The 12,012-nt window shown below is 35.7% G+C and overlaps 1 protein-coding gene across 10 annotated transcripts in view; it reads left to right on the top strand.

Moving 5' to 3' along the window:
* DMD (dystrophin) overlaps nt 1-12,012 on the top strand; it is a 2,654,855-nt gene that overhangs the window by 1,159,437 nt on the left and 1,483,406 nt on the right. For all 10 annotated transcript variants that reach the window (XM_074391460.1, XM_074391461.1, XM_074391462.1 and 7 more), the window contains one exon: nt 5,659-5,838. In XM_074391460.1, the coding sequence (XP_074247561.1) occupies nt 5,659-5,838 (180 nt within the window). The remainder of the gene's footprint in view (nt 1-5,658; nt 5,839-12,012) is intronic.

Below are 12,012 nucleotides of genomic sequence, written 5' to 3'. Positions count from 1 at the left end.
TAGCAAAGCATCTGAGATGAGGATATTTTACAGCCATCTTTGGAAAATACCACATATTATATTGGAAAATACCAGAATATTATAGTTGTTTTGCATGATAATGAATTCCAAGTCTTAATATCTAGTGAAAGTTCCTTCATATATTCTTGACTGGACTTGCCAATCAAGAAAGTGTTTTTAGGAAGCCACAAACTGACAAAATTCAAATATGTTAAAGCTAGATGAGATTTTGCATCTTATCTAGTGTTCTTTCAATCTAATTACACATCTAAAGTTCATTAGGACCCGCCACTCAGGTTATTTCAAAGAGAAAATCGAGGTCAAGAAAAAACACAGGGCCTGTGTCCTGTAACAATAGTATCAGACTTAAAATGAACACTAAGACATCCAGACGCAGGCCCAGGCCTTTCAATCTATTGCAAAACTCCTCATATCATTTGATTTCTTGGAAAAAAGTAATTGAGTCTGAGAACTGTCATTTCTAACAATCATGTGTCTCTATGTTAATATTTTTGTGAGCAGAAATCTATGCTAGCCTCAGGGCCATAAAAATGCTCTTTTAACCAAGTTGCAATAATTTTTCAATTGGATTAAAATTTGTATTATGTCACCTTGTGAACAAAGAGAAAATATGTTTTCTATAGGTCTTATCATTTGATAGTTTAAGCCAATTAACGAAACCTGACAGCTGGTCTAGAATTTGAGGTAAAATTCCCCTGCTGACTCAGGCAGTGAATAAGAATTTAATGTTCATTAAAATATGTCACAATCTGAGACCCAAAACAGGTACCATCTGTCACCAGTTTCCACTGCATATCTAGGTATAGATACACTGTGTGAAAACTCTCTTTTATTTACAATCAGTGTAATTTGTTGTGAAATGCTATCACTAATAACCCATGGGACTGTCTCCTCCCTATCACTGGAGTGGGAGATAGGGATTATGACATTTAATTTGCTCTAAATCTTGGGGATTCATATCCAAATCATGTAGATCTATTATTTTTTATAATCAATGCTGATTTAAATTTTAAACTGCTTTGGCATCAAGGATGAAAATGAAAGGAAACAAACAGTAGCTTTTATGAGGTGAATTATAAGATTTGTAGAATCATGTAAATTACCAGTCTAGAAGAAAGCTGTTCCTGGGTAAATGTATTGCTGCTGTGGGGACTGTTGGTGTTTGCCAGGGAAGTATTGCTCTGGGGAAGCATGGTGATGCACGAGAGTATGGTGTATAAGGTAGCTGGGAATTGAAGAGACTCAAATGGCTGTGGGATCAAAGGAAATACATGGATGAAGTGCTTATGGTAACTGAGCAAGTTCCCATTGACATTGTTGTTTGACTTGCTACCTTCACCTCATCTCCTGTGATGGCCCTCAAATAATTCATTCAGACAGAATCAATGTTTCTCAAAATGTGTTCCCCAGAGCAGCAGCATCAGTATCAAGGAAATTTGTTAGAAATGCACATTGTTAGGTCATCTTCAGAACTACTGATTTAGAAACTGGAAATAGAGCCTAGTCATTGGCATTCTAGAAATGCATTCAGGTAGTTGTGATGTTCTTTCAAGATGAGAACCTCTGTGATATATCAACGTCCCAAAGTACAAACTGGTGTTAGGAAGAATCAGAGCACATCCTACGTATAAATAAGTAACTACATATAATACAGGTACAAAGTTTAATTTTTCCAATATAGGAGAAGTTGTCTTGGCATTATTCTCTTATGAATATTCCTGATGAGAATAAGGCTAAGGTTTCCTGGGCCTTTTGTAAGGATACATTATTTTTTCACTTTAAGTCATCTTGAACAGCGTATTTGTCTCTTCTCCATATCCACTGGTGACCCAATCTGATTTATTGACTATACCTTCCTGCCTACCTTGGAGGTAGGTCCACATGCCTGTCTTTCATAAAAATAAAATATATTTCTCCTTTTACTGCCCCAGCTGATCTTTACCTTGTACAAATTTTCTAGATCTTCCTTTTGCTACCTGAATTTTCTAGAGTACTATGGGTCTCGTACTCATAGACCTATGATTAATTACTGATATGTAGAAATACATAGTTTATGCAATAATTAGTAACAAATCATAGTTATTTAATATGCATGTTTAAGATCTAAGCTTAAAAAATTGACATCAATGGATAGACAGGGCAAGGTAATTCTAATGAATTCTACGATCCGATGTATCTGGCACCATCATGGATTTTTTTCCTTTTACTCCCTTTGTTAATCATCCTGGAGGAATCCTTATGGAACTGGGGGATGACTGAAAGATGGAAAAAGGGAGAGAGAGAGAGGGGTAAAGAAATTAAGACCAAACAAATAATCTGCCATCATCATTTTTGAAGTTCATATCCAGAATTTACTAGGTAGAAATCTGGGTTCAGTGTTTTTGTCATATAGACATACAAAAATTCATTCAGTAATCACACAATTATAATATTGTTTCTATTCTACCTTAAGTGCACTTTTTCTAATTGTATTTTGTTTTTTTTTTTTTGAGATGAAATCTTCGTCTGTTGCCCTGGCTGGAGTGCAGTGGAACAATCTTGGCTCACTGCACCCTCCACCTCCCAGGTTCAAATGATTCTCTTGCCTCAGCCTCCTGAGTGTCTGGGACTACAGGCATATACCAACATGCCCAGCTAATTTTTGTATTTTTAGTAGAGATGAGGTTTCACTATGTTGGCCAGGCTGGTCTTGAACTCCTGATCTTGTGATCCACCCACCTCAGCCTCCCAAAGTACTGGAATTATAGGCGTGAGCCACTGTGTCTGGCCTCTAATTCTATTTTTAATGGTGACTTTCACTTTCATTTTTGTTCATTTGGCTTAATATTAAAACAGGAGGCTTACTTTCATTTGTTGAGGTACCACGATGTTACTCACAGGTTTTTATTGCAATCCTCTTCTTTAAACATAATTTTCACACTCCCGTTCTGACATGTTTCCAAATCGTCACATATTTTGTTTAAATAATAGGTATACCCTTTAGCCTTACACATATGGCTATGTAAAATAATTTCTTACACTCTGAGAAAGTAAGCCAAAGAGGATTGTACTTACATATTGTTTTATTTTTAAATTTGTTTCTTTATTTATATTGTGCCTCTTTCTGTGGTAAAGAAAAAAGGAAAATGATACTGTTTAAAGTAACTGGGGGGAATATAAATTCAAATATGGCACCGGGCGCGGTGGCTCAAGCCTGTAATCCCAGCACTTTGGGAGACCGAGGCGGGTGGATCACGAGGTCAAGAGATCAAGACCATCCTGGTCAACATGGTGAAACCCCGTCTCTACTAAAAAAAATACAAAAAATTAGCTGGGCATGGCGGCACGTGCCTGTAATCCCAGCTACTCAGGAAGCTGAGGCAGGAGAATTGCCTGAACCCAGGAGGCGGAGGTTGCGGTGAGCCGAGATCGTGCCATTGCACTCCAGCCTGGGTAACGAGCGAAACTCCGTCTCAAAAATAAATAAATAAAATAAAATAAAATAAAATAAAATAAAAATAAAAAAATAAATTCAAATATGGCTCTCAGCTTGGAAAAGGTAACGTAAACCTTTGTTCTAATACTATTGCAAATATTCACTTAAATTTAACAGAAAGCTAATATGTGAATTAAACAAGTAAAATAAATATACAAAACCTATCTATTGGGCCAGGTGCAGTGGCTCACGCCTGTAATCCCAGCACTTTGGGAGGCCAAGGTGGGCAGATCCCTCGAGGTCAGCAGTTCAAGACCAGCTGGGCCAACATGGTGAGACCCTGTCTCTACTAAAAATATAAAAATCAGCTGGGCATAGTGACGTGTGCCTGTAATCTCAGCTACTTGGGAGGCTGAGGCAGGAGAATTGCTTGAATCTGGAAGATGGAGGCTGCAGTGAGCTAAGATCACGCTACTGCACTCCAGCCTGGGAGACAGAGTGAGACTTTGTCTCAAAAAACAAACAAACAAACAAAAAACCCATTTATTTATTGCTAAACCCCCACATCACGAATTTTATTTTGATATGAATTCAGTGTATAATATCTTAATTCATGTTTTGGTCTATTGTATTCTAAATTCAGAAAAATACTGAATTATTAAGGAAAAATTAGAAATGAAATTTAAATCTTGCTTTGTTTCCCCTTAAAAACGGCATGAGGACTGAACTATAACATGTACCAGATGAAGGAGATTCTGAGTATAAGACAAACTAATTGAAGGAGACACTAGAGCAGGCGCCCCCAAACTTTTTACACAGGGGGCCAGTTCACTGTCCCTCAGACCATTGGAGGGCCGCCACATACTGTGCTCCTCTCACTGACCACCAATGAAAGAGGTGCCCCTTCCTGAAGTGCGGCGGGGGGCCAGATAAATGGCCTTGGGGGGCCGCAGTTTGAGGATGCCTGCACTAGAGCATTCTGCAGTTTAGAGATACCAATGCAGGTGTCATGCCAAAATGGGCTACTTAGATTGCCCTTTTCAGGAAGGTTTATTCACTTCTCTATGTTGGGGGCACTTGGGTTCACGAGCAGTTGGTGCATCTGTTTCATGACAATTTCTTTGCTATATGAAAGGTTAGTTCTTAAACTTGCATTTGTTTCAGAAAGACAGGTATCATGGTTTAGTTTATATTCATTGTATTTGTTACTGCCAAAAATAGGGGGTTGTTAAGGGACTGTAAAATAATTTTCTTTTTATTTCTCTTCCTTCTTCTCCTGTGTTTACAAATTAAGTCAGGGAGTAATGTGTAGTACTCAGGAATTGAATTTCCCAGTGTGCCAGCAAGCTTACTGAGTCAAGCAAAAGAAAAAACTGCCCTGATCTACTGATTTCACATAATCAGTAGTTGATTCCTTTCAAATCAACCAAAGGGAGTATGTAACCCTCCACAGCTCACAGGAAATTTGGAAATATAAATGGTATAAAAATTGCTCCATAAGACACATAAGTATTTATTACTAAATCTGAAAAGAGATGCTGAAGGATTTATATCATGCCCAACAACTTAGTTCTTTTACTTAATGGGCTCTACAATTAGCTTTTAAAAATAATTACTCAAATAACCAGATGCTGACTGATGAATGGATGCTGCAAAAATTTTAAGGTCAGTAAATCACATAATGAGATTTTTATCTCCAAATAATGAATGGAATGTTAAAATTGTGGAAAAAATAATATTGTATTTTATCCAAATAATCACAGCATTTCAGCATGGCCAATTTCCTTAGCCATTCTCATTTTCTCAACTCACTAGCTTTTCTGCAGAACTCCTGGTACCTGATTGTCAGTTTTCATTTGAATTCTGTCAGGAATTAAGGGGAAATCCAAGACCCATGTGTTCCATCTTCCACATGTTGACCTGTTTTGCCTTTTGAAGCAGTATTACCTTTTCACTTGAATGTTCTTCAGATATTTTAAGGTAGCTCTGAATTGCCTCTACTAGGTCTTTATCCTACCCCTGACTTTCTCATCTCTTCAAACTTCTTGGGAAATTTCTATAGATTATAACTTTCTACCTATATTTGTCTGAACTTTTGATCCTTTGCAGGCATGTTTGCAATATTTTCTTATCTATATAAATGAGCAAATACATGCAAAGCAGATTGAGCTATAGTGGCTTAAAAATGTAACCCAGGCTTAATCTGTGATCTTTCTTAACAGGTTTTAAAAGCAGATCTAGAAAAGAAAAAACAATCCATGGACAAACTTTATTCACTCAAACAAGATCTTCTTTCAACATTGAAGAATAAGTCAGTGACCAAAAAGACGGAAGCATGGCTGGAAAATTTTGCCCGGTGTTGGGATAACTTAGTACAAAAACTTGAAAAGAGTACAGCACAGGTTAGTGATACCAATTATCATGCTATAGATGATCTCAGAGATTTCTGAAACCTGCATTAAGAGAGTAATATTATAATCCTACAAAAGAAGTAACCAAATTGGTTTTGCCTTGTATTTAGTTAAATAAAAACATGGTTCTTTTGCCTGTCTTCTTATTGGAGAATGGTACTGAGGTAAAGTGCTAATTAACTGAACTTGTTACTGACCTAGAGTGAGTCCCTTCCAGCCCAGTAGTAATGACTCACTGAGTGATTTAGAGCAGGTGAACAAAATGCTGGGGAACTGTATCATCACACTCTAATCCCAAGTCAGAGATTGCTCGAACCATGAGGACTGGTAGTCAACTCTATTTTACTCTTGAGAAAAATGAAACTTAGAAAAGTAAATTTTCTAAGACAAAAAGTAAATTTTTCAAGACAAGTTAGTGGTAGGAGCAGGACTAGGGTTCAGGTCCTTTGATTTCTCTGAAAGTTTTTTATTAGTGCAAATAATTATTTGACTATTGAACTTTTTCTGCCATAGACTGCTGATTTCATGAAATCCTGAATTTGGCTTAGTTACACTAACACATATGGGCTGTAGATTATGGAAACATTTCAGCAACATTTGTGGTATGTGGTTTTGTTATAATAATTTGTAAAGATTTAGCAACTTAAAAAAATGGGGTATTTTAAAAGTTGTACCTCTTTTTGAATTACATAGTTGGATGGTAGAATAATGATATAAACATTATATATAACAGTATTTAACATATTCTGCCACATAATTTGGCATTATAAGGAATAACTTTCACTAATTGCAGTTCATAGCTCAGTTTATATACATACACTTTCATATTCAATAGATTTTAGGCAGATATTTCCTCTATCATGAGACAAGTGCGGGGAATTTGTTTTCTTGAGACTTGACATCTGATAAGCAGCCCTTAGGGCATGTCTTTTGAAGACATGAAGTTTGTAGTATTGCCTTCAGGAATACAATTTAAGACAATATGATAAACCAGCCTATATGATTTTCAGTAACAGTTTGTTTTTTGTGTTAATCCAATTTCATATTAAAAAGTTAAAATTTGAAGGAATATGAATATAAGTTGTAATAATTTCCCACACAGTCATTAAATTACTCCATTAGCTTTCCATTAAATACACTTTAGCAGTTAATTGATCTAATGTTAACTTTACTGCTATATTGTGATTCCTCTTATTTTATGTGATCTGCCCATGGCTTCTTTGCAATACATTGGTATTTATGTAATAAATACATGAGACATTAGTTAATTTGATACTTTCAACCCAACACTAATATTATTCCCATATGTAACCATTGCTTCCATAGATTATTGCTGCCATAAAATGGTCAGTTGTTGTGTTAAGAAAGATGGCAATTATTTGATAAAGTTATTTTGACATGCATCCCTTTTAAGGGATGTGTTTGTGGAGCTGTGACTGTTAACCATAGGTCATGTTCTAGTTCATTTGTGTAGCATGCAGTGGTTATCAAACTTAAGTCCACATAGTAGCCACCTGACGAGCTAATTAAAATGCATATTCCTAAACATTTGGCTCAGAAAAATCTCATGCATAAGCTATGATAATGATCTAAAAATCTGCATCTTTACTAAGCCTTTGATATAATCTGCAGACCATGTTGGGGAACAACACATGCTGGGATCTACTTGAGGGGGAAGGGTGGGAAGAAGTAGAAAAGCAGAAAATATGACTATGGGATACTGGGCGTAATACCTGTGCCATGAGATAATCTGTACAGCAAACCCCTGTGACACATACTTACCTATGTAACAAACCTTCATATGAACTCCCGAACCTAAAATAAATGTATAAAGAAAATAGGAAGACAGTGACATGTGTGTGAATCCCAACATTTTGGTTTTCCAGAATGCTCTCTGAAATGTGAAAAGGGAGACCTTCTTAGGAATATAGTATATAAATATGCTCATTCCCTTGTAATGGGACTACTTTTTGATGAAGTTTGTACATCTTATAGAAATATGACTGATTTGATTATCCCAGTTGGTAGAAAAGCATTAGAAGCCTTATTTTTAATTCCCTAAAAGTTACGGGACCGCCACCTAGGCAATTTACTTGCCCTCTTCTCTTCCAACTTTTGTAACTCTAAAATAAAACGGTACTAGTTTTGATTCATGTGCTTCTTTATGAAATGAAGTCCAACATGCATTATAGTACGTATCTCTTCTACTTGATCATAGGGATGCTATGAAGGTGAAATGAAGGCACAGACATGAAAGCATTTGAAGGGAAAAAGGTTGAGCTTGATACGTAAGTCGTACAGTTTAGTGAGTCTGGAGGGCTTTTTGTGGATCACTATCCACTTTTAATTTTATTTTCAAACAGTTATATTGTGGGCCAGAAACAAAGAAAAGGACTTAACATCATGTAAGTTGTTTTCAAGAACACTAAACTTGAGTCTTCTTAAGCTCATGTTTCAGTTTTCCCTCATTGGCTTTCCAAAAATTATGCGTCATAGGACCGAGCCAAATGTTGCCTGGTGGTTTTTGAGCTCATAGGAAGATAGAAATGGAGCTACCCAGGAAAAGAGAAATCCAAAGGAGATGAAGAGAGACAACAGAGAAATACTATCATATAAGAACAATTAATTTTCTTTTAGTCATGTCAAATTGAGCTTGATAAAACTTACATAACAAAAATTCCAAGAATATAGGCTGTAAGGCTGTGACTTTGAAGAACAAAGCTCACTTGTATGTATATTTTCTATAATGATTATGGGAGAAAAATTAGTTTCATTAATGACTACTCGCATGACACACTCAATTGTTTCAAAAATTCCTTTAAATAATTACTATAAAGAATGAGCAAAGTTCTCATACTGGATAAAACCTATAATTGTGAGGCAGGGTATGGAAATCCTGACTGAGATGACAAGGCATCCAATTGCGGTCATATAAAGAACACTGTGCTGGCAAGTATGATTGGTATTCAGGTCAAAGCTTTGAGGCATTTTGACCTTATGAAGCAGTTGCATGGCAAGAGATCAAAACATGAAAAAATAATCAGCTTGGAGAGCTGCTCTCTTGCATTTCAAACTCAGATTTGACTTGAATAATACCTGGACACAAGCAGAGGGTATTTAAGTTGATTAGAAGGTAGCACAAAAAGATAGAAAATACTTTGTTTCTAAATGTTGGGAAGATGATAACTCTTGCTGTGTGGAGGCTTACAATGAGAAAAGAGGGCAAATATACCCTGGATTGACTTATTCAAAAACTCAAATGATCCTGTTTCACTGTAATTTTTTGTAAATATATTTATTGCAATTTATACATTTTTTCCTAATTGCCTTGACCCTGATGGATATATATCTTTTAGCTGGATCGTAATTATGAAATATGATAGTGATAAATTCCCTCCGTATTTGCTTCTCTGAAAAGAATTTTATTTCTCCTTCACTTATGAAGCTTACTTTATCTGTATATGAAATTCTGCCTTGGAAATTCTTTTCTTTCAAAGTGTTGAATATTAGCCCCCAGTCTCTTCTGGCTTCTAGTGTTTCTGGTGAGAGATCTGCTGTTATTTTGATGGGCTTCCATTTGTATAGGTGACCTGGCCTTTCTGTCTGCCTGCCCTTAACATTTTTTTCTTTCATTTCAATCTTGGAGAATTTATGACTATGTATCTTGGGGTTGAACTTCTCGCTGAGTATCTTGCTGGGGTTGTCTGCATTTTCTGAATTTGAATGTTGGCCTGGCTTTCTAGGTTGGGGAAGTTCTCCTGGATGATATTCTGAAGTAGGTTTTCCAACTTGGTTCCATTCTCCCTGTCTCTTTCAGGTACCCCAAATAGTCTCTGCTTCAGAATTTACATAATTCCATGTTTCTCAGAGGTTTTGTCCATTCATTTTTATTCTTTTTTCTCCAATCTTCTCTACCTGTCTTATTTCAGCAAGATAGTCTTCCAGCTCTGAGATTCTTTACTCTGCTTTCTATTCAGGTATCGACACTGTGATTGCATTGTGACGGTCTTGTGGTATGTTTCTCAGCTCCATCAGGTCATTTATGTTCCTCTGTAAACTGGTTATCAGCTGCTGTTACGTTTTATCATGGTTGTTAGTGTCTTTGCATTGGGTTAGAACATACTTGTCTAGCTCAGGGAAGTTTGTTATTACCCATCTTCTGAATCCTACTACTCTCAGTTCATCCATCTCAGCCTCAGCCCACCATCTCCTGCTAGTCAGAATGGTGATTATTAAAAAGTCTAGAAACAACAAATGCTGGCCGGGTTGCAAAGAAATAAGAATCCTTTTACACTGTTTGTGAGAATGTAAATTAGTTTAACCATTGTGGAAGGTTAATCTAATTTTATTGAGTGTAGTGATTCCTCAAAGACCTAGAACCAAGAATACACAGCAAGCCCATTACTGTTTATGTACCCAAAGGAATATAAATCATCCTATTATAAAGATACATGCATGTGTATGTTCACTGTGGCGCTATTCACAATAGCAAAGACATGGGATCAACCCAAATCCCCATCAGTGATAGACTGGATAAATAAAATATGGTACATATATACCATGGAATAGTATGCAGCCACAAAAAGGAATGAGATTAAGTCCTTTGCAGGGACATGGATGGAGCTGGAAGCTGTTATTCTCAGCAAACTAATGCAGGAACAGAAAACCAAACACTGCATGTTCTCACTTATACGTGGGACCTGAACAATCAGAATACATGAACACAGGGAACAGAACAACACACACTGGGGCCTGTTGGTGGGGGAGGAGGAGAACATCAGGAAAAATAGCTAATGGATGCTGGGCTCAGTATCTCTGTGATGGGTTGATAGGTGCAGCATACCACCATGGCCCACGTTTACCTATATAATAAACCTGCACATCCTCCACATGTACCCTGGAACTTAAAATAAAAAAAAGATAGTAAGAAATTTATTATAATTAATATTTTAAAATATAGTTTATGTAATTTGAAGTATTGCTTTCCTTATTTGACTGAAATCATGCTCTATGGAAAGGGTATATTATTCATATGCTTTACAATAATATGGTAATTGTAATTACTGTATTATACCATACTTTGTAATTACCATATTTAATACATAATTTATATTAAGTGTTATATACCAGGTGCTTTGATGTAAGCATATATATGTGTGTGTGTGTGTGTGTGTGTATATATATATATATATGTATATATGTATATATATATATATATATGTATATATATATATATATATATTCAGGTAAGTCTAAAGGTTTCGTAGTTTTGTGGATATTTAGTAGAATAAATTGTCTTCTTTCTCAGGAATAAGGAAAGTTATATGACTCATTAAGGTTTGAATATCTCATTCTCAATTTGAATATTTTGCTGTATTGCTAACAACCGTTTTTGCAATGTTTTTAACTATGAGCACATCTTTAAGATAAAATAAATGCGCCCAGAATTTGCCACTTCTTGTACATGGCAGTTCATGTTTGTGCTGTATGTATTTGTGTCTACATTCAAGAATGCCCCAAAAGGATTATTATATAATTATGTGTATTTTCTATATAATTTATGTCCTGAGGAGAGATTTTACACTCCTATGAAAGAGTAATATAAAACATAACTGTAAGTGATAAGCCGGTGTTTTTCATTATACCCAAAATAAAAACAGAAATATGCAAACATACCAAGATGAAAATTTCTTTACGTGCTCTTTCTGAGTTCATTCTCATTCTTTAAAGATCCTATATATAGTTTAACCCTTCATAAATATTTTATGTCCACATTCTGGCTGTACAAATTCTCAGAGCATAGTTTTGTGTATCCCTGTTTGTACAAGAGGGATATGGTTATAAATGGTTTGCCTCTCTTCTTTTTTGTCCAGTAATTTTAATTAAAATATTCTAAGACTTTTTAGTTGAAGACCCTTTTCATTACTTTCTGAAAGCTCTCCAAGACTAGTAAACCTGATGTCAATTAAAAACAAAGGGAATGATTTTTTAAAAACTAGAATTAAAACAAATTACCTCACTTATGTTGTGTTTTCTTCTTACTTAAGTTCATAGGATTAACTCCCTTGAATTTTAGAACATCTTTTGGATAATTTCTCAGGTTAAAGGCTTTATTAGAAAAATTTGAAGTTGGTCAGGCATGGTGGCTTACTCCTGTAATCCCAG

This window comes from Saimiri boliviensis, chromosome X (assembly GCF_048565385.1).
Source record: "Saimiri boliviensis isolate mSaiBol1 chromosome X, mSaiBol1.pri, whole genome shotgun sequence".
Classification (NCBI taxonomy): domain Eukaryota; kingdom Metazoa; phylum Chordata; class Mammalia; order Primates; family Cebidae; genus Saimiri; species Saimiri boliviensis.
Note: the sequence above shows the minus strand (reverse complement) of the source record. Positions and strands in the feature narration are given on the sequence as shown.